Source organism: Lynx canadensis, chromosome D1, assembly GCF_007474595.2.
Source record: "Lynx canadensis isolate LIC74 chromosome D1, mLynCan4.pri.v2, whole genome shotgun sequence".
In the NCBI taxonomy this organism is placed as follows: domain Eukaryota; kingdom Metazoa; phylum Chordata; class Mammalia; order Carnivora; family Felidae; genus Lynx; species Lynx canadensis.
The window spans coordinates 98,762,868-98,785,701 of NC_044312.2; the positions used below are offsets into that span (position 1 = coordinate 98,762,868).

Below are 22,834 nucleotides of genomic sequence, written 5' to 3' on the forward strand. Positions count from 1 at the left end.
GAACCAGAAGTTGGCATTGTCAGTCACAGGCTGTGGGACCCACCCTTTCCATCACAATGCCTTCTCTGTCACTTGAGGGCTGAGCTAGGATGCAGACCAGGGAGTCTCCAAGGTCTCTGCCAATTTGAACCTTCTGCGATTCTTACTCATCTGCCTAAATTGGGGATTCTGTGTCCCACCCAGAATATCATGACCTCTCCCTGCTGGCTGCAGAACCAGAGGGGAGCCTTGGTCCTGAAATCCAGCACCCAACAACAGTGCCTTCCTCAAAGAGAACACCACTTAGGTGCATGTTGATCATCGTGTGTAGGCAGCCATGCGTGTTCTTGATGTCCTTTCTGTAGCAGCAAGTGGGAATATAAAGAAATAGGGATGCGTGTTTGTTTAAAACATAGATCTAGGGGCGCCTGGGTGGCTCCATCGGTTAAGTGGCCGACTTCGGCTCAGGTCATGATCTCGCAGACCGTGAGTTCAAGCCCCGCGTCGGGCTCTGTGCTGACAGCTCAGAGCCTGGAGCCTGTTTCGGATTCTGTGTCTCCCTCTTTCTGACCCTCCCTCGTTCATGCTCTGTCTCTCTCTGTCTCAAAAATAAATAAACGTTAAAAAAAAAATTAAAAAAAAAAACCATAAATCTAGTTCTGTTAGTCCCTTGCAATCCAACCCTTTAGGGGCTCCTTATTGTTGCAAACTTCCTTGTCTGGTCCCTTCCTACCTTCTGTGAATCCTCCCACCACCCCCACGCCACCCCCTCGCCAAGCCATCTGATCTTGTTTCCTACCCCTCCACCCCTGGCACACACCCCTACCCTCTGGACACCCTGAATACTGAGTTTCCGGATCCAGCCATGTTCTCTGGCCTCTGTGCCTTTGCAGATACTTTTCCCTGCACTTGGAATGCCTTTCCCCTCACCACTGGCCCCATCCTTTGTTTGGAACATTCCTGTTTATACTTCAGGACTCGTTTCAAACTTCAGTGGCTGAGGGAGCTTACCCTGAGCCCCCAGCCAGTTCATGCCTTCTTAGTCTGTGCTATTGTTACCACTCACTGAACAGCTTCAGTGTGCCAGACGTTACCTCTCATCCTCTCCGCAAACTCTCTGCAAACCACATAGCAAACCACATAACACCATACCACGGCCTACCGCCTACATGGCCTTCACAGTCCGTGCAGGGCAGCCTCCACTAAAAAAATGGCCTTGGCCTTGGAGGTCACAAGAAGCTCTCCTTCTCTGAGCATAAGGTCTAAACTACAGTGGGGCACTTGGGTGGCTGAGTCAGTTGAGCGTCCGCCTTCGGCTCAGGTCATGATCACACAGCCCGTGAGTTCGAGCCCCGCATCGGGCTCTGTGCTGACAGCTCAGAGCCTGGGGCCTGCTTTGGATTCTGTGTCTCCCTCTCTCTCTGCCCCTCCCCTGCTCATGCTCTGTCTCTCTCCGTCTCAAAAACAAATAAAAACATTTTAAAAACTTAAAAAAAAAATAAACTACACTAACCACTTGACCATCATTCTCTTCTCTTAGGTCTGACTTGGCTTCTCCAAGCCTGAAAACCTGCCTCTGCTCCCTCTGGGCTGTGCTCGGAACACTGAGCCCCGCCACCTCCTTATGTGCAGAGCAGACTGCCAGACTCAGGGGAGGGTGGGAGGTTGAATGGCATGGTGGGGACAGCCCCAAGGACAGCTGATGGAGATGGACCTATGTCTTCCCCAGGCCCCAGGAGAGATGACTCAGCTGCCAGTGATCAAAGCGGAGCCCCAGGAGGTGAATCAGTTCCTCAAAGTGACACCAGGTAAGTATGTCCAGAAAGGGACTCTGCCTCTCTCCAGTCTTGGGCAGACAGCATCCCTACTCCCTTGGCCCAGCCCACCCATCTCCCTTGACAACTCCCATCTCTCTTGAGAATATCCCTTCCTCCCTCCCCTTCACACTTTCCCTTCCTCAAGCTCCCTTCTTACCCAATCTACAACTGTCATCTCTGTTACTGACACTCTCACCCTGTTTGCTAATCCCCCTCCCATCATTCACTGATGATGCCCACTCTGTAGCCATCCATCCTTCCATCCATTTATCCATCCATCCATCCATCCATCCACCCAGTGAGTTCATTGTGCATGTCCCAGTACCAGGAGCTGGGGAAGCAGAGAGAGAAGACAGTTCCTGTGCCCAAGGAGATCAGAGTAATGAAGGCCAATATCATAGCAGCCAAATGGATTAAAGTTGGCAGATCCCAGGAGGCCTTGGAAGCCTCCCAGATCTGACAAGGAGGAAGGGAACAGAGGAAGCTTCTTGGATTGGCCAGAAGGAGAAAAGGCTAACTGAATCTTTCCAGTCCCACCCCATTAATCCATCAAACATTCATGAAGCATCTACTATGTATCAGGCCCTGGGCTCAGTAGCACATGCTTTAGAAGGATGAATAGGGCCCCAGTTTCACCCTCAGGTTGCTCACTTCCTTGGAGAGAAGACTCACAGAAGGCAGAAAGGGGCCACTGTGAAAACACATCGCCTTGTAGAGCGCCCTTCCATCCGTAAAGCATTTTTACAAACATTAGCTCATTCCATCCTCGTGGCTCCCTTCCAACAGGAAAGTGAGGCTGGGAGAGGCCAATAAACATGACTATAGGCCACACACTGGGGCAGGTGACAGCAGAACTTGAACTCAGGCTCTCTGGCTCCAAGTTCAGGGCTCTTTAAGAGGCAAATCAAAGTCTGGGAAAGGAGAAAGGACTCCTGCAGGGGGCAGTTTGGGGCAGAGCCTAGAAGGATGCAGCTGTTCCTCCTAAGCCTCAGCCCAGAGCCTTCAGGTCTCCACACCTGCTATTAGCTGGGCTTTCTGTGCTGGCCTGGGAGCTCTCCCTGCAGCTAGGCTCTCGGTCCTCATGGCTCTACCCAGGCTTCTTCCTGACCACCTCAAGTGTCAGTCTTCCTGATGCTGTGGCCACAGAGAAGCAACAGGGGTGGGGAGGCTGGGGAGAGCAGTGCCCCTGGCTGGTCTGCCGAAAGCCCAATGCTGTCCTGTTACCCTGAAGTTGAAAGAGGAACCCCTGGGGTTGATGTGGCTAAAAGTTTTGCAGTGGAAAAAAAGAAGTGACAGAGGCTGTTGCTTGCCCAGCCTGATCCCCATGGGTCTGACTGCGGGCAGATTCCAGTCACCTCTGGGGTTACCAAGCTGGAGGCTCAAAGGGTCTGGACCCTGTGAAGTCAGGGATGGGGGAGGGACTTCAAGAATCTGGCCTCCATGATATCCACACCAAGGACCAGGCTTAAGGGAGCCAGACCTCTGTGGCGTCAGAGATGGGATGGCACTCAGGAATCAACTTCGGAGATGTCAGCTCATCTATGTGACATGGCAGAGGGGCTTGTGATGTTACAGCTGGTCAAGGCCCCAGTGTTCCGTTCCCCACTGTCAGGGCTGGCTGACCTCTGATGTCCAAGCAGAGCTGGGATGCAACCCTGCTAACCTGGATTCCCCCGCTCTCCCCAGAGGACCTGGTGCAGATGCCTCTGACGCCCCCCAGCAGCCACGGCAGCGACAGTGACGGCTCCCAGAGTCCCCGCTCTCTGCCCCCCTCCAGCCCTGTCCGGCCCATGGCCCGCTCCTCCACGGCCATCTCCACCTCCCCCCTTCTCACCGCCCCTCACGTAAGCAGCTGGGGGTGGGCTGACCCTAGAGGCAAGGAACTGAGTAAGTCCACCCTGTACATGACCAGCAGGGAAGGGTCTGGGGAGCCCCAAGCCTGATCCTCATCCCTATCAGAATTCAGAGAGGTGCCTGCCTGGCAGATGGGAGTGAGAATCTTTCAATCCTGCTTTGGGGTGAAGAGGAACCAGGTAGAGAGGTCCAAGAGGCCTGCCAAACCCACACTGTTGCTGAGCCAGGACTAGAACTTGACATTCCTGACCTCTAGGGGGATGGCCCAGGCTCTAGGAGGCCCAAAAGCCCCCAGGAAACATGGAGCTAGGCCCTGAGTCCTGGGATGAGTGTGGAGCCTCCCAAGTGGAGACTGTAGGGACATGAGGGGGCTGCTGCTTAGGGGCTCTGGGCAAGCAAGCTTTGAGGCTGTGGATTCCAGAATGGGATCTAGGGACACCCCCGCCCCCCACCACAATAATAGGCTGAGTGCCTAACATGCTGGGCTCCCAGCACTGTTGATTCATGTTATCAGATTTAATTCAGATCCACCCTTTTTCAGATTGGGAAACTGAGGCTAAGAGAGTCGAGTACCTTCCCCAAGTCACACAAAGAGTAAAGGGCAGAGCTTGAACTGGAATCCAGGGCTGTCTGGTTCCTAACCATCATGTCGTACTTCCCACAGAAATTACAGGGGACATCAGGGCCACTGCTCCTGACAGAGGAGGAGAAACGCACCCTGATTGCTGAGGGCTACCCCATCCCCACGAAGCTCCCCCTCACCAAAGCCGAAGAAAAGGCCTTAAAGAGGGTCCGGAGAAAAATCAAGAATAAGGTAAAGCATGAGCTGGACCCAGTCCCTTCCCTAGGACTTCCTTGGTGGGTGGAAGCCTCTGCTCCCCTGGTGATGCCAGTCCTAAAATTGAGGATCCCCAGGAAGTGGTTACGTGGCTATGGTAACCCCTGTTCGGGGGCTTGCCCCTCTAGATCTCGGCCCAGGAGAGCCGCCGCAAGAAGAAGGAGTACGTGGAATGTCTAGAAAAGAAGTAAGCATCCTGGGCAGGGTGGCAGGCCTGGGACCCACTCCCCAGCCTGCCCCGCTCTCCCTGGTCCTCTCTCAAAGGGCACCAGAGCAGAGGGCGTGGGGAGCGGGCTGCCACAGGGAATGGTGGGGCAGGGGTGGGGGGCGGGCAGCAGTGGGTCTGGAGGCTGCCTCTGAGCCTTTGCCTACTTGGCCCCCTCAGGGTGGAGACATTTACATCAGAGAACAATGAACTGTGGAAGAAGGTAGAGACCCTGGAGAATGCCAACAGGTGAGTTGTCCCACCTGTCTCCTCCCTGGCCCCCACCCTTCTGCAGCCAGTGCCTGGCTCTGGCATAGCTCTGGGAGGCAGGAGAGAGACGGGGTAACTGAGTTCAGGATGACAGGAACCCTGCAGAGCCTGGGACCCCTGGCCTCCCATCCTTCTTCATCCGCACATAGCTCTATATGCTATGACAGGGCAGGTGCGACGCTTAAATGAGCTGATGTGGAGCAGTGGCTTTCCAAGTGTGACCCCAGACCAGCAGCAGCAGCCCCTGGGAACTTTCAGAAATGCTTATTTTCAGGGCTCAAGCCAGACCTAGTGAACCAGGAACTCCCCGGGGAGGGCTCAGCAACCTGTGTTTTAATAAGCCCTCCAGGTGATTTTGGTGCACCCTAAAGTTAGAACCGCTGGTGTAGGTGTTGCTGCTCAGGGTTCTTCTTACCAACAAACAGCATCGGCACCACCTGCAGAATCAGGATCTGCGTTTCCACAAGATCCTTCAGTGATTCACAGGCACAATTAAGTTTGAGAAACATCAGTGTGGAGCCGGCACAGGGCCTGGTGGCCACATAAAATCACAGCCTGGGTTTTTTGTTTGTTTTGTTTTGTTTTGTTTTGTTTTGTTTTGTTTTGTTTTTTATCCCATTCTGCCATGTTTGCGATTCTGGGAAAACCATTAAACCTCTCTGGGCCCCAGTTGCTTTGTCTAAATGAGGATTATAGAAGCTCTGTCTCACAGGATTTGTGTGAAGGTTCGATGAGACAGTGCAAGCAAAGGGCCCAGAGCTGTGCTTGGCGTTTGAGAATGCTGAATTCATGTCAGCTCTTCTTCTTCTTTTTTTAATGGTTATTCTGAATTCTTGATGGTGCCTAGCCATGAGCCCACAGTAGGTCTTTAATAATTATTTGCTGGGGTAAATTAAAATGACGTAGATGACAGCTGGTAATTCGCAGGTGCTCAACAGAAGGCTTTTTCCTTCTTTCCTCCCTTCTCCCCCAGCTTCTCCAGCAGGATCCAGCCACTCCCCTGATTGACCTGGAGAATGCCCCCCACTCAGGGAAGGGAGGCGGGAGTCCGCACCCCTCACCCCTCTACCTCTGGCCCAGATTCCTCTCTGGCCCAAAATAGGGCCAGGCCCTTGGAGCTATTTCGCCACCTGCTGTACATTCTGGTAACTGCAACCCCACTGCCCGGCTAGGTGGAGGAAAGCGATGGTTAAACTGTTACTCACCAGGCATGGGCTGAGTCCCCCCTGCGTGTGCCCGGAGGATTCCACGTTGGGTGGGACCCGGTCCTCGCCCTCAGGGAGCCCACAGTTAGTGAAGGAGACTGACATGGCAATCCGTAAATAAACGAAGTGCTGCAGGTGCTGTGATAAAAGCAACAAAACAAAATCAACGAAAATGGGAGTTACCATTTACTGGACCCTCACTACACACCAGACAGCTGCCACACGTGGCCGTCTTATCAGCTCAGGGAGTTGTGGGGTTCAAAGACAGGAAGGTCAATTTAGCTGTGGCTGGTGTAGGTGAAGAAAAAGGTGACCTCAGCCCAGGTGGGGTAGACCCTCCTCCCACCCCACTTTGGTGAGGAGCAACCCTGAACTCCCATAGGGTGACCCAGCTGTTCACTATGAGACAGGCCCCAGGTCCCCCCAAGCCACACCGCAGAGGAGCCAAGCGGGAGGTGACCTTTTCTGTCGTGACTGAAATGGACACCTGGTGTGGAGGCTAAGGCTGGAGCCAGCCCAGGTGCACCCTGGGAGAGCTCCAGGAGGCAGAGATGCCTGCGGGGTCAGAGCGTGCCAGGTGACCACTGTGCCCTCCTCAGGACCCTGCTGCAGCAGCTGCAGAAACTCCAGACTCTGGTCACCAACAAGATCTCAAGACCTTACAAGATGGCCGCCACCCAGACTGGGACCTGCCTCATGGTAGGTGCTGTTCCCTCACCCCAGGGCCACACAAGGACAAGACTTCCCCAGGCTGGCTTTCTAGGAAAGCAGGCAGAGCTTGGAGGGATTGGCCACATCACCAAGGTACACGATCCTAGTGCCTGGTGAGCTGGCTCCTGCAGACCCCAGCCTCTTAAACCAAGCCCATGGAGCCTTCTAGAACATGACCTTCCGTGATGAATTCTAACACCGTGTGGATGTGTAGTGGCTCACGTGAACCCAGCTAGGGGATAGCAGGGCAAGTCCCTTGAGGAGGCCACTTCTACAAGGCCGCTGGGGAGGAAAGGGCTTAAGGAAACACAAGGAAGTTTGGACTTGGTTCTTTCTTTCTGGAACCAATAGCGAGGAGAAGGTTGAGCAAATCTCTAGAAAGCCAAAAGAATATGCAGGGTGTGGCTCAGGCCTCTGCAAGACCCTCTTCCACTCTGTCCTGGAAATGTGCGGCCTGCTGCCCCCTGGCTGATCACTCCCCAGGCCCTCTGAGAGCCTCACACTGTCAGGTGGCAGTCACCCTGTGGGCAGGGCTCAGTTCCTGGTGCGTGACTCTCAGCTCCTCTTGTGAGAACCTGGTATGATGCTCTGTCCCCCTCCCTTAACCCCCCAAACCGCCACCTACTCCTTTCTCCCTGTCCTGATTCCTCCACCTTATAAGTTATAACCATGTTGACCACTTTCCTCTTTTTCTAATGCTGCCTATGGCGGTTCCCTACAACGAGCTGCGATGCTCTGAGCAGCCTCCCCAACCTTCTCCAGAAAGGGTAGAAGAGCCCACATATAGGGGGTAGTTGGCTCTGGGTGCTGCTTTTTTGGAAAAACACAGAGGCTTTTATACCTATTGGTTTGGGGGCAGAAGGATTGAGGGTGGCTCTGACCACCACTCTCTCTCCACTACCAGGTGGCGGCCTTGTGCTTCGTTCTGGTGCTGGGCTCCCTTGTGCCCTGCCTCCCTGAGTTCTCCTCCAGCTCCCAGACTGTGAAGGAAGACCCCGTGGCCGCTGACAGCGTCTACACAGCCAGTCAGAGTGAGTGGGCCAGGCTATGTTACCTGAGCCAGGCCATCTTCCCTCAGCCCCAACTTCCAGACAGAAGCCAGACACGAGAATGGAGCCAGGTTCTGGGTGGGCGTTACCTTCTTCTGTGCCCTCATTTTGCAAATGGGGAAACTGAGGCTCCAAAAGGGCATATGATTTATTCAATGTTGGTTGCAGAATTGGGACTGCAGGGCAGACCCCCTAATCCCAGCCCACCCAAGAGTGGCTCAGAGGGGCTAACAGGAATGTTCCCACCCTAGCCCCGACGAATTATGGTACCGGTGGTCATGGGGCATCTGCTAGACACCATTAGTATTTCACGAATGGGATGGCAAATGAGTTTCAGTTCAAGGGCCCTTTCCAATAAGATGGTGGTGGCTGTCTGAAGGAGGTGGCTGTCTGCAGCAGGAAGGAGTGCCAAGACCCACTGGTAATGTCTACCTTGGGCAGAAGAGGGGCCATGGTGGTGTGAGCTCAGATATTTACCGTCCCATAGAGGGTTGTAAGGTACAGTGGTTAAGAGCGGGGGGCCTCAGAGTCGGTCGTACCTGCCGTGGCCGTTTGCTAACTGCGTGACCTTGGGCATGTGTCTTAAGCTCTCTAAGCATTAATTTCTTCATCTGAAACGCGGGAGTCACAGCTCTACTCTTACCAAGCACGGTTGTTGTGACAACTAGATGGCAAGGTGCACAAACACTCTTAGCACAGTGTCTGGTGTAGAGCAAGCACTTACTCAATGAGCACACTGCCACCTTTTCGAAGACCACACGAGAGGAGAGAAAAGGTATAATATGTGGGTGGCAAGGGGGAGAACTGGTAGAGGGTGCAGCAAAGAACAGTATGGATTTCCAGAGGCGGAAGATACTTCAGGTAGACCCACGGAGGAACTTTCTGGCTGTTCATCATTTACCAGGAATGAATTTATCTAGCAGGGTAGGAGGAAGAGGAAACAGATGGGAGGTCAGAGAGGGAGGGGACAGGGAGGAGTGAGATTCGAGAAGGAGAGATATGCAGGGAGAATGAGCTAGACCAGCAGGGCCTTGAGGGGAGGAAGGGGTGGGGAGGGTTAGGGGAAGAGGAAGTGGAGGTGGTGAGTGAAAACCACTCCCTGGACAAGGGTGGCCTGAGAAGACAGGACAGTTGCTAAGGGAGGTGGGCCACAGGGGTGTAAGGGCTTGCGAGTCACGTATCCATTTTCCAAGAGCAGAGGGGCTCTTGTATATTTGGAGGTAGAGGAAACCCCAGGAGAGGAAGGGATGGAAGTTGGGGGTGGGGGCAGCATTAATGAACAAAGCCAGAGTCAGAGGAGGCGAGGGAATGAAGGAGCCCCTTGCAGTGAATGCAGTGCGTGGCAGGCCCTGTGTGCATCTGTGGTAGGAAGTGGCTTCTGGAACTGGCTTTTCAGAGCTGGTGTATTGCTCAATTGCAGGGAGTGCCTTTCACACAGACCCTTGGGTCAGGGCCTGAGGGCTGGAGCCAGGCAGACCTGGGTTTGCCTCTCACCTCTAGTGTCCCCGATAAGTAGAACCTCGGTTACCTGTTCTGTGAAACTGGGCTAAAAATATCTCGTTCCCAGGAGTTTCTGTGAGTTGTTAGTGATTTGATACAGGTCAAAGGGCTTTGCACGATGCCTGGCACAAAGTAGATATCCAGGGGCGTGTGCGTGGTTCAGTCGGTTAAGCGGCTAACTCTTGATCTCAACTTGGGTCTTGATCTCAGGATTGTGAACTCCAGCCCCGCACTGGGCTCCACACTGGGCATGAAGCCTGAATAAAACAAAACAAAACAAAACAAAACAAGGTCGATATCCAACAAATTTGTTTTCTTTTCCTTCATTTCCCTGAAGGGCATACTAGGGCCTAGAATGGGGAAGAGATTGATTCAAGGTCTCACAGAAAGTGAATAGTGGAGGTGGGATTAGAATTCAGCTCGCAGATGCCCCGCCCCGGTATCCTCTGTTTAGGAAGAACTACTTTCTCAGAGTGCTTACTATGAACAGTTCCAATCACTTTCTCTATATTGTCTCATTAAACCACATCTACTTGAGGTTGGCCCTAGTATCCCTATTTTACAGATGAGCAAACTGAGGCTCAGAAAGCCTAAAGCAAAGGCCTGATTTTCCTGAGGTCATGCAAATTGGAAATGTTAGAGCTAGGATTCAAACTCAGGTCTGCAAGATTTCAGGACCCTCATCCTTAACTAGTGGGCCAGGAACGTGGCTGGGAGGAGGGGGCCTCGACAACTGAGGCTCACCCTGTGCTCTCTGTCTAGTGCCCTCCCGGAGCCTCCTGTTCTACGATGAGGGGGCAGGCTCGTGGGAGGATGGCCGCAGTGCCCTGCTGCCTGTGGAGCCCCCAGATGGCTGGGAGATCAAGCCGGGGGGGCCGGCAGAGCAGCGGCCCCAGGACCACCTGCAGCTTGACCACCTGGACAGCACCCACGAGACCACCAAGTACCTGAGTGAGGCCTGGCCAAAAGACGTCGGTGGAAATGGCACCAGCCCCGACTTCTCTCATCCCAAGGAGTGGTTCCGTGAGAGGTGAGTGGGTGGCCCCTTCCCTTCCTGGCGTCCCAGTCTCCACCCACACTGTGCCCTGGTCCCCGTGTCAGCCACACATCCCCAAGGCCCCATCCGTCCCACATCCTGATCCAGCATGCAGAGGGGTGAGAGGGTCCTTCACTGGACAGATTCACCCTGATTTCTGTTCTCTCTCCAGGGATCTGGGCCCCAATACCACCATCAAACTCTCCTAGGCCGTGCCAAGACCCAGGACACAGGACGTACCCCCTGGCGCCCAGAAGAGGGGTGGTCTTGCTCTCTAACCCGGATCCAGCTTGTAACCCTGCCCCCTGGGCTCCCAGCCCAGGAGAAGGGGTTCCACTTTTCCCCAGACCTTCTTTGCCCCAATCTTTACCAGGGCCTTTCCTTTCCCCACCACAATCGGACTGTTCCCTTGGGCTGACCACTCTGTTCTCACCCCACCCTCCCACAACCATCCGTCCTTCTCAGATAAACCACTCACTGGGCTAACCCCTTCCTTTCTCATAATGACCAACACGACCACTGCCTCCCTGCCCCCCCCCCACAAACATACACATCAACATACCGACATACACACACACACGCCCCTCACCCCCGCCCCACTGTACAGAGACCAAGAACAGAAATTGTTTGTAAATAATGAACCTTATTTTTTATTATTGCCAATCCCCTAAGATATTGTATTTTACAAGTCTCCATCCTCCCTTCACCCCTCCCTTGTTTTATATTTTACGAAGTTAGTGCGGGCTTTGCCGTTCCCTGGCCCTCTCCTGGCCTCCCCTGCTGCTGCCCAAGCCGCTGGGCCTTTTTAATTGCCAAACTGCTTCGTCCATCAGCTCAGCACATGCTTTAAGAAGGCAAAAGTAAAAAAAAAAAAAAAGATGCAGCATCAATTCCCGACTTTGTGCCTTTCTTCATGGGGGAGGGGGAGGCGACAAAGACTGAGGGATGGAGGAGTGAGAAGGGGACGTTTATATTCCGACAGGGTCTGATTGGGAGCATGGGGATATGAGGAGGCATTTCTTCTGGGCTCCCTCTTCCAGCCGGGCGCAGGATTCAAACTAGATGGTCAAAAGCTTCTGCTATAATCCCCCCACCCCACGGCTCCTCCTCCTACTGCTGACTGTGGAGGCAGAAGAGCAGATGAGCCACCGTCTTGGCCTTTGGGGATGCGAACTGCAAGTGTCAAGCATCTCCTTGGACCAGACGCTGTGCCACACACTTTGCATGCAGGACCCAGTTTGGTCCTCCTAAGACCTGCCAGCATTTCAGCTCTCGTATCCTTTGCCTCAGCTGGGTTGAAGGTACAGACTCCAGAGGAGAAGAGCTGTGTTTGACTGACTCCCGGAGCTGCCACTCACCAGCTGTGTGTGACATGGCCTAAGGTGGCCTCCAAGCTTCCCGACCCCACACTCCCCCCACCCCGGTACACACCTGTTTAATCCCTTCCCCTAGGGTATGTAAAGGACCTGTAAATATAAGGGGATGTCACTCCCGTAATTAGGTGACCTTTTATAGCAATAGTAAAGAGATTTTGCAGTTGTAATTAAGATCCCAAATCAATTGATTTTGAGTGCATCAAAGGGGAGATTATCCTTAGTGGGTGTGACTTAGTCAGGTGAATGCCATTTAAAAAGGGACTGGGCAGGGGCGCCTGGGTGGCTCAGTCAGTTAAGCGTCCGACTTTGGCTCAGGTCATGATCTCACGGTCCGTGAGTTCGAGCCCCGCATCGGGCTCTGTGCTGACAGCTCAGAGCCTGGAGCCTGCTTCGGATTCTGTGTCTCCCTCTCTCTCTGACCCTCCCCCGTTCATGCTCTGTGTCTCTCTGTCTCAAAAATAAATACACATTAAAAAATAAAAATAAAATAAATAAATAAATAAATAAATAAATAAATAAATAAAAAGGGACTGGGCAGGGGCGCCCGGGGGGTTCAGGTGGTTAAGTGTCCAACTCAGGTCATGATTTCACGGTTCGTGGGTTCAAGCCCCACATCGGACTCTGCACTGATGGTGCGGAGCCTGCTTGGGATTCTCTCTCTCCCTCTCTCTCTCTGCCCTTCCCCCACTTGCACTATCTCTGTCTCTCTCCAAATTAAATAAACTTAAAAAAACAAAAAACCTTTAAAAAAAATAAAAAGGGACTGGGCAGGGTGCCAGGGTGACTCAGAAGCATCCAACTCTTAATTTAAGTCCAGGTCATGACTTCACAGTTTGTGGGTTCAAGCCCTGCATCTGGGCTCCGTGCTGACAGCGTGGAGACTGCTTGGGATTTTCTCTCTCTCTCTCTCTCTCTCCAAAATAAATAAAGGGGCGACTGGGTGACTCAGTCAGTTAAGCATCTGACTCTTGGTTCCAGCTAGGGTCATGATTGTGGTCATGGGTTCGAGCCCCAGGTAGGGCTCTGCACTGACAGTGTGGGGCCCACTTGGGATCCTCTCTCTCCCTTTCTGTCTCTCTCTCAAAAGAAATAAATAACGTTAACAAATAAATAAATAAACTTAAAAAACAAAAAAGGGACTGAGCATCTCCTGAAAAGAAATAGTACCGTGCTGGGGCCTTGAAACACACAGCCGTGTTGTGAACTACACAGAGGAGGTGGCCTCGAGGAGCTGAGGGCCTCAGAGCTATAGTGGCAAGGCATTGAATTCTGCCAACCACTTCAACAAGCTTGGAAGCAGACCTCAGCTCCAGATGAGACCCCAAGGCAGCCAACACCCGGACTGCAGCCTGCGAGAGCCAGAGCTCAAGACGCAGCTAGGCTGTGCTCTGAGTCATGGAAACTGAGGTCATACATATGTTGTTTTAAACTGCCATCTTTGTGGTGATTTGTTACACAGCACAGGAAAGTAAGATACTATGTAACCGGAATCCCTCTGAGCTTCATTTCTCCATTTGAATTTTTTTTTCTTCATTTATTTATTTTTGAGAGAAAGAGACGGAGTGCGAGCAGGGGAGGGGCAGAGAGAGAGAGACATACACACAGAATCCCAAGCAGGCTCCAGGCTCCAAGCTGTCGGCACAGAGCCCGACCCGGGGCTCAAACCCGCAGACTGTGAGATCGTGACCTGAGCTGAAGTCGGATGCTTAACCGACGGAGCCACCCATGTGCCCCACATCTCTCCATTTGTGAAAGGAGGATATAAATAACATCAAGGCATGAGGTGGTTGTGGGAACTTAGTGAGGTAAATTGTATAAGGTGCTTAGAACAGGGCCTGGCCCATGGTGACTCCAAGAGAGATTAGCTGTGCATTTAGAGGCAGTATCAATCAGAGGGCTAAGGGCCAAGCTAGGGGTGCTATCATAGCACAAAGGAGGGTACCTCACCCAGGCTTGAGCAGGAAGGGCTTCCTGGAAGAGGCGACATGGACTGTTGGAAGTGGGCAAGAGAGAGGAAAGGGGCTTTCCAGATAAAGGGGGCAGCCTGAGCAAAGGCCCCCAAGATGGGAGAGAGCAGGAAAACTTCAAGAAAATTCAAGGGGCGCCTGGATGGCACAGTTAAGTGTCTGAGTCTTGATATAATGCCTCAGGTCATGATCTCGTGGTTCGTGGGATCGAGCCCTCCATCAGGGTCTGCACTGACAGTGAAGGGCCTGCTTGGGATTCTGTCTCTCTCTCTCAAAATAAATAAATAAACTTTTTTTTTTTTTAAGTCAAATAGTTTAGAACAGCTGGATGGTAGAGAGCAAGGAAGCAGAGAGCTGAGGCCTGATTGGTGATCCGGGGCCAGACCCCAAGGGGCCTCGAACACCTTGCTAAGAGGCATTTGCACTTTATTATACAGGCATGACTCTTTCATACTCAGAAGCAGGGCATGGTGGTGGAGTGATGCCTACACTGGCTGCCCCTGGAAAAGCTGGACAAGACTGGACAGGACTATGGAAGCTCAGAACTGGCCATCAGGCCCCATCCTCTCATCCTCTTCCTCCTCAGCTGCTTCTTGCCCACTTGATGGGGACTTCGCTGCCTGCTGCTGGGCATCAGTTATAACTGCTAGAGCTTTCAGTTCTCTAGAGCAAGTCCATGAAAGGCTGGGCTCTCGGCCCCAAGCTGCTGCTGTTGTTGTTATTATTATTATTATTTTAAGTTTATTTATTTATTTTGAGAGAGTGAGCATGAGCAGGGGAGTGGAAGAGAGAGGGGGGTAGAGAGAGAATCCCAAGTAGGCTCCGTGCTGTCAGCACGGAGCCCAGTGCAGGGCTCAAACTCACGAACCATGAGATCATGACCTGAAACAAAACCAAGAGCCAGGCACTTAATCAACTGAGCCACCCAGGCACCCCTCTTCTTATTATTAACAGTAACTTTCAGCAGACCTCTTTCCTGAGATTCATCCATTCCCTCTATCAGTCTCCAACAAAGTGTCCTCAAAGGCGCTAGGCTGGTAGTCAAGGCTGGAAAGTAAACCGGACTCGTGGCCAGTGTGATGGAAGGGTGAACAGAAGAGAATCATGTATTTCAGATTGGGTGGGTCAAGGAGGGCAACTCAGAGGAGGTGGCCCTTGACTGGAGCGTTAAAGCATGGGTAGGAGTTGGTAAGGTAGAGAGGGGTCAGGGTTTTGGGGTGGAGAGAATGGCCAAGTGCAACGGCATGGAGCCATGAGAAACAGGGCCAGGACTGAAGGGAGGCAAGGGGGCCATTAGGTTGCAAAATGCATAGAGGTGCTTGTACCAACAAGCCTGAGAATGAGCCCTCCTTAAATGGTGCACCCAGGCACCCAACCTGCCTCACCTTACTTAGTTCTGGCCCTGATGAAAAGGATGGCCCTTTCAAGGATCTAAACAAACATCATTTTATCCTGAAGGTGATGGAGAGCTACTACATATTTTTAAGCCAGAGAGTGAGATCATCTGATCTGCCTGTCCCAGGGCTCTGCAGGGGGTATAGCAAGGGTGAAACAGAGTCCAGAGATAATTAGAAAGAATTATCAACGGCTTTGACATCAAATTGGCTATGGGGTGTGAGAACGAGGGCAGAGCCTGGGATGACATTGAGGTGTCCGACGTGGAGGCCATGGTGGATGATGAGATCGTTGGCCAAGACCGGGAATAAAGGGGGAGGAGCAGGTTTGGAGAGAAAAAGAATTCACTTCAGCACATCTCGAATTTGAGTTGCTTAGAGAATATTCACGTTAACATGGAAGTCTAGGGCTTGGGAGAAAGGGATGCCAGGTGGAGATTAGGACTTTGTTAGCACCCAGGGGGTATGTTAGAGTCTTGCGTGTACATAAAGGAAAGGGAGATAAGGGCAGAACTCCAGGAAGATGGACCATAAGAAACAGTGGAAGAAGAGGAGTGAACCAGGAGGCTGAGAAGAAACGATTGGAGAGGGGAGGAAAAGCAGGAGAGGAGAGCGTCCCAGAAGCTGACAGAGGAGAGCCTCCGGGAGTGGAGCCCAGGGGTGTCCAATGGCCTCTGAGAGGTTGGGAAAGATGAGAAGAAGATAAGGCGTCTGCTCATTTTGACAAGAGGAGGTCACCAGTGACCGTGATCAAAGCTGTGTTGGGGAGAGCTGAGGCGGAAGTGAGAACAGGAGGGCTGGATGGGATGGGGGTGAGGAGACCCGGGGGATGCAGGGGATTGTTTCAAGGAGCTCCACTATGAAGGAACAGAGGGTGGCACCTGGAGGGTGGACGTAAGTGAGATCAAGAGCAATTTGGGGTTATTCTTTTTTTTGTTTGTTAAGTTTTTATTTAAAGATTTCCTTTTTTTTCTTTTAAGAGAGAGAGCATGAGTGGGAGAGGGGCAGAGAGAGAGAGAGAGAGAGAGAGAATCCCAAGCAGGTTCCATGCTCAGTGCCTCAGCGCAGAGCCCGACACAGAGCTCGATCCCATGACCCTGGGATCATGACCTGAGTCAAAATCAAGAGTCTGATGCTCAACCAACTAAGCCACCCAGGTGCCCCCTTTTTAAGTGTTTATTTAAATTCCAGTTAGTTAACGTACAGTATCATTTTAGTTTCAGGTGTGTAATATAATGATTCTTTTAGATGGGAGAGAGTTGACCATGGTTATTTCTAGAAGACAAAGAACCAGCAGAGAGGGAAGAGGATAGATGAGAGGCATGGGGCAAGGATCCATAGAAGAGATGGAGAGGTCCACTCTGGACCAGAGAGGCCCGGACAAAGGGAAAGCATTTCTGCAGATGCAGAATGTGTGGAGACAGGAAACCGAGGCAGCCCCCCGCCCTGTGGCTGTGAACCTGGGGAGCAATGGTGAGGGTTGGCATGGGAGTTGAATTGGGGGGAAAGGGGAAAAGTTTGAAATAGCAGCTCAGAGGAATGGGAAACCAGGCTGACTTTGGGGGGGACCCTTCATCATTTATTCGTTCATTCATTTAACAACTATTTACAGGGTATCCCTTATATGCAAGGCATCACGCTAACATTGGAGCACAGACAAGACTCGGCTCCTGATACCCAAGGGGTTAAAATCTAGCATTCTCCTGTTGTTGACCAGCGACCATCTGCCAGGCATTGAACTGATCATTTTACGAGTCCCCATTAGGAATCAAAATAACCCTAAAGGTTGGGTATGTTTACAGACTAAGAAAGTGGGGTTCAGGGAGGTAAAATGACTTGACCAAGGTCATGCAGCTAGTAAGTGGCCAAGATGGTATTTGAATGCAGGCCTGTTTGGTTTTCATGCTGCCCCTCCAGCTCTCCATCTCTCTCTCCAGTGCCCCTTTCTCTCTCCTCTAGATGCCCTTCCTCTCAGCCCAGCTTTTTATTCTTGCAGTAGTTCCAAGGATATTGCGGCTTCCTGGACGACTAACCCAGAGAGCCCAGGGTTTGGCGAACTGGTCTAAGTGAGGTCATCTGTGATCACCACCTCTGCCTGTGCATCCCATGCAAGGCAGTCTTTCCTGCCTATGTAAGGACGCAGGGTTAATCCCCTTGCACAAGCCACTTGTTGACTAACCACCTCTTCAGGGCCATGTGTCACTGTCCCTAAGGGGGGGGGCACATCCCCCATGTGTCCCTGGTGATGGATCTGCAACCTTCACACTCTATTGTCAGCTGTCTTTGCCCCCTACCCACATGTGATGGCTTTCAGGGTGCCAGTCATCCTGTGCAGATTGCCACAACAAACCCTTTGTTACACATGGAAACCAAACCTCTAGAAGCAGGGAGAACAACTGTGGGCAATGCCTGGAGCTGGAATAGGCCAGGGCAATGTTCCCATTCCAGAAGGCTGGATGGCCCCAGAAGCCATCCGGCCAAATTGGGGTATAACTGGTGCTCCTGGGTCACTGGGGGAGAGAGGCTGGGAACTCACCTCCAAAGGAGGCATAGTTTCTCTGTCATCAGAGTGGCAGTTAAGAGCAGAGGTGCTGATGTCTGTGCTGCACTTCAGTGTGTGACCTTGGCAAGTTACCTAACCTCTCAAAGCTTCGATGTCCTCATCTATCAAATAGTTCCCACCCTCATAAAGTTGCTGTGAGGGCTAAGTGAAAGCTTGCACACGAAGCTCTTAGCACAAGGTCAGCTATACAGTAAACATTGTAAAAGGCATTAGCTATTATTTTCTGAGTGGAGAGGCAGTGGGCTGGAGATGATCAAAACAGCTAGCGGCAGCTGGGAGAGGCCACAGAAGGTGGCCAGACTGGTCAGGGGAGAGGCCTTCATTTTTCCCTTGGATTCTCAGGAAGTGAGAGCCAGGGCTCAATGATAACACAGTCAGCAGCTGGTCCTAAGTAGGGGAGGTGTGAGGATGGAGGAGAGATGCTTCAGTTTAAAAAGGATTGAGTGGGGAGAGCTCGGCAGGAAAGAGCTACACAAAAAAAACCAACGTGGAAACCCAGCAGCTAGGCAGCTGGTGAGGGAATGTCAAATCCAGATAGAACTACCATAATTCATGGTATAGGAGGTTACCCTGGGCCAAGCTGCTTGGAAAATTAGCAATCTCAAGGGCACACGGAGGGGGGGGGGGAGACAGGTAGAGGGGCTCCCTCCCAATTACTGTGCCCCCTCCCCCAACAAGTGGGCTTCTTTAGAACTTGGATTTAGGGAGGAAGTTCTCCTATGGCCAAGAAGTTTGATGCAGGGACACCTGGGTGGCTCAGGTCATCATGAGCTCACAGGCTGGTGAGAGGGAGCCCCATGTCATGGGGCTCTGCCCTAACAGGGCAGTGTCTGCTTGGGATTCTCTCTCCTTCTCTCTGCCCCTTCCCTGCTTGCCCTCTCTCTTTCTCTCTTTCTCTCTCTCTCTCTCTCTCTCTCTCTCACACACACACACAATAAATAAATAAACTTTTTTTAAAAAGGAAGTTTAATGCAATTCCATTTATTCCAACATGGAATTAATCCAACATGGAAGGGCCAGGCCAGGAGAGGGGTGGGAGGCGGTGATGAGGCAAGCCTGTTCCTGCCCTTTGGGAGTTTAAGACGATAAAAACGGGCAAACACGGGGCTGTTACTGTGTGGCAGGCAGCAAGAAGGAGTGGAAAAGGGTATGAGTTCTGGGGCTAAAAGACCTGGATTTAAATCCTGGCCCCACGATTCCCCTCTTGAGCAAACAAATCACTTGAATGACATCTCCGTGTCCTCATCTGTAACATGGAGGAAGTGATAATATCTACCACCCAGGATTGTGGTAAGAATCAAACGAAATGTTAGTTATTGTTAGGGTGTGAAGGGGAGTGCCCTGAGAGAGGCCCAGGAAATAGTTACAGGGCTGAAGGAGGGAGATGGCATCTGTTGCAGATGCCAGGTAGGGGCTCATGGGGGATGCAATGCTTGAGAATGGCCTTGACTAATGGACAGGATTTTAGAGACAAGGACGTGCTCCAGGAAATGGGAACAACCTGGGCAAAGGCACAAAGGGGGACAGCCACTGTAGGCCTGGTGAGATTGGTGGAGCCCCGAGCAGCTGACCCTCTTTGTAACCCATTCTCCACCTCTGGGAGTCTGGTCCTTTCCACCTCCCTGGGCTCACGGTCAGTGGCAAAAGGTAAGGCACAGACTAGACAACACCTGGTGCAGACAGCAATGGGGCCTGGGAGGAAGGAGGGTGCCTTTGAACTGGAACCATCCAGGGGGACTTCCTGGAAGAGTGGGCGTTTGAGTAGAGCCCCAGAATGTGAAGTACAGGAGGAGATTTCAGGGGCGCCTGGGTGGCTCAGTCGGTTGAGCGTCTGACTTCAGCTCAGGTCATGATCTCATGGTTCATGAGTTCGAGCCCCACGTCAGGCTCACTGCTGTCAGCCTGTCAGTGCAGAGTCCACCGCAAATCCTCTGTCCCCCTCTCTCTCTGCCCCTACCCCACTTACGCTCTCTCTCAAAAAATAAATAAAACATTTAAAAAAACAGGAGGAGATTTCAGATGAACAATGCTGTACAGGCTTTATGCCAATTCCCAGAAAGAATAAGGAGTATAGATGAGTGGAAGGAAATAGATGGGATCAGAGCATAGGATGTGGGAAGATCAAGGCAGACCCTGAATGCCAGGCTAAAGTATAGGCAAAGAGAGACCTCAAATACCTCAGAGAGTAAATGCTGTGGTCAAAAGCCAGCTTCAGAAAGATGAGTCGGGGGCAGTGAATAGGACGCGCTAGATCTGAAAAGATAACCAGGGTCCCACCATCACCCAGATATAAGGTTCAGATGGTGAACACCCCAAGGACAAGAGTGGAGGGTGCAAGGGGGAACTACAGGATTTAGAGGGAGAAGAAGAGGGGGGAGTCCAAAAGGGACTCCAAAGAGACTTCTAGCCCTTCCTTTCTGATTGGTAGCCCCCCCCACCCCCCATCAGCTTCTCCTGATTCATTCTTTTGGAAGACCCTGGCCCAGGAACCTCAGGGGGCATAAGGTCCTAGGAGGCAGCTGGGCCTTGAGGCCACCGGGTTCCAGGGTCAGGAAGCCCTCCATCCCACCCCCACCCCCAGCTGGGTCTCTCTCCCTGCACTGTCCGGAAGAGCTCTAGGCCTATAGACAGTGTTACCCGCAATCAGGCCCGTCCCCAAATTTAATGCATCCCAGAACATGTTCCCTTTCCTGTGCCCTTCCCCAAATCTAATTGAGTCTCTAAATTCCCGTGGCGCCGACAGGGTTAAAGCCAGCTCATGTCACCGCCCCCGACCCCCCCCCCCCCAAGCCAAACCCCACCTGCCCGCCGCTTCAGCGAATGCCGGAGCCGGAAAGCGCGGGACACGGCGTGGGGGTGGGGGGGAGTGGAGGGGGCCTCACAGCAGCTGATTGACGGGCAGGGCGGTGATTGGCAGCCACCGAGCAGCAGGGTACCCGGGAGCTGGTGTAGGGGTGGGCTCTGGCGGGCGCCCCACACCCCCAGCCTCGGCCGGGGGCAGGGTTCGTGCCCACCGCCGGCAGCACCCGGATCGCTCCTTCCCTGCCCCGAGCCGGGCAGGCTGGGCGGGGCGGCACCCTACCCCCCGGACCCCGCGGGCAGGCGAGTGTCTCAGAGGTGACACTCCGGTGCGCGGCTGGCAGGAGCGCGCTCGCCGCCCCTGCTCCGGCTCGGCTCGGGCTCGGGCTCGGGCTCGGGCTCCGGCTCCGGCCGTCCGAGGAGCGCCCCAGCGCGCACGACGCAGTCCCCTGACACCCGCCAAGGGACCCCCGGGGCGCGGGAGGATCCCCGCCGGCCTTCCCCAGGCCCGGCGCCCGGCAAATCGCTGCTCCCGTCGTCTGAGCCCCGGCGTCGGGAGGGACGTGCGGGCCCCAGTGCTCCCCCCACCCCCACCACCAGCCCTGCCCGCATCGCGTCCCCGGGCCCAGGAGGAAGGGAGACTGAACTTTAGCGGGGAAGCCCGAAAGGCCGCAGGAGCCGCGGGAAGAGGACGGCCGCGGGATGGCCGAGGGGCCGGGCGGCGGAGGGCCCCGCGGGGACGGGGCCGGCGGCGGCCGGGCAGCCGAGGAGGAGGTGGTGCGGCGGCGCTGCCGGCGAGGGGAGGAGGCGGAGGTCTCGCAGCCGTGGCCCGAGGGACCCCGGGGCATGGCCGCTGCGCCCCCGGTGGAGGAGCGGTTCCGCCAGATGCACCTACGCAAGCAGGTGTCCTACAGGTAAGGAGAGGGGAGCAGAGGGGAGCGCGACGCTCGGGACCACCCCCCTTTTCGGTCAACATGTACGGAGCACCCGCTGCTTGCTTGGCGCTGCTCTAGGCCCTGGGGATCAGAAACGACCACCAAGGGGTCTCTGCCCTCCGTGTGCAGGGGGAAGGGGGTGCTTCTGGGAGCCCCTCTCTAGGTGAACCGTCCTACTCATCCGACATGGAATTACTGATGCCAAATGTGGACCGGACACTGTCCCGGGCGCTGAGGAGAGAAATAACCAAGACGTGATCCTCACAGACCTCCATCTGCTGAGGAGATCCAGGAGATGACCCCTGGCCCTGCTTCTGGGGGAAAGAGGGGCCCCCTACCGGTTAATAGGCCTTACCTGAACTTTCCTGTGGGCTGACTGTGTGCTAGGCACTGGCTTGTGGAAGTGGCTAAGGCATTCCCTGCCACCAGGGCTGAGACCCTGCTGCCTAGAGATGAAGAAGGAATGCCCTCCCAGAGCCCTTTGCCCCAACAAGTCCTTACTGTCATCCCCAGTGGCAGATTGAAACTCGCACTTTCCACGAATCTTCTTAAGTGCCTTCTGCCTGTGAAAGATTCCCAGCCTCCCTGGTCCTGCCCTCTCTGCCCTGGGGGGTTTCCTGGAGGAATCAGCTGCAGTGGGCCCCGGGGACCAGGTTTATGACTTAGGATGGGATGGGGCGAGGGAGGGCTGCCCATCAAACAAGAGTGGGTAAGTTACACAGAGGAGGGGTCTGAGGAGTGGGTGGAGGGAGGGCAAGGGCAGCCCTTCCCTTCCTCTTCCTCTCCCAGACCACAGCCTCAACTTGGACTCGCTGCCCCACTACACCCTCTAGACCAGAGTGACCTCCTTTGGAGGGTCCAGCAGGGACACTGAGGCATCTGCAGTCCTTGAAGCCATCAGCCTGGTTAGAGAGGATAAGTTTCCTGTCTGTTTACAACCCAGGGACTTGAGATGTGTCTCAGTCTGCCCGGCTTCTCCCTGAGGCTTCTGGGAAGATGTTTCATAAAATTGGCCCAACCCTGGTAGCTTGAAGGGCTTGAATAGGTTATGAGGCCATTAGTCCATGAGAGAAGGGGAGGAAACTTCACCAGCATGAAGTGAGATGCTCAGAATAAATAGGAAGTAAGTTGGGTTCACATGGGCTCTACCTTCACTTTCTGGGATATGTAAGGAGTCAGGGGTCCACTGGGCTCCATTTCCAGTTCTTCCAGAACACCAGGCTGAGAGGAGGGCATCAACTGTCCCCTGCCTTCTGGTTGCAGATAGAAGAGACCCTGAACGTCCCCTCAGGGAAGAGAGAGTACCAGGGATTGATGGGGAATGGACATAGAATAT

At 53.5% G+C, this 22,834-nt stretch overlaps 1 protein-coding gene across 1 annotated transcript in view; it reads left to right on the forward strand.

The window, feature by feature from the left end:
• The window catches only part of CREB3L1 (cAMP responsive element binding protein 3 like 1), a 35,422-nt gene extending 24,068 nt beyond the window's left edge, over positions 1-11,354 (forward strand). The window contains exons 4-12 of the mRNA XM_030333073.1: positions 1,709-1,787; positions 3,483-3,640; positions 4,315-4,464; positions 4,617-4,675; positions 4,874-4,942; positions 6,768-6,867; positions 7,784-7,910; positions 10,191-10,458; positions 10,637-11,354. Of these exons, the coding sequence (XP_030188933.1) occupies positions 1,709-1,787; positions 3,483-3,640; positions 4,315-4,464; positions 4,617-4,675; positions 4,874-4,942; positions 6,768-6,867; positions 7,784-7,910; positions 10,191-10,458; positions 10,637-10,673 (1,047 nt within the window). The 3' untranslated portion in view covers positions 10,674-11,354. The remainder of the gene's footprint in view (positions 1-1,708; positions 1,788-3,482; positions 3,641-4,314; positions 4,465-4,616; positions 4,676-4,873; positions 4,943-6,767; positions 6,868-7,783; positions 7,911-10,190; positions 10,459-10,636) is intronic.
• The last annotated feature ends 11,480 nt before the right edge of the window (positions 11,355-22,834 follow it).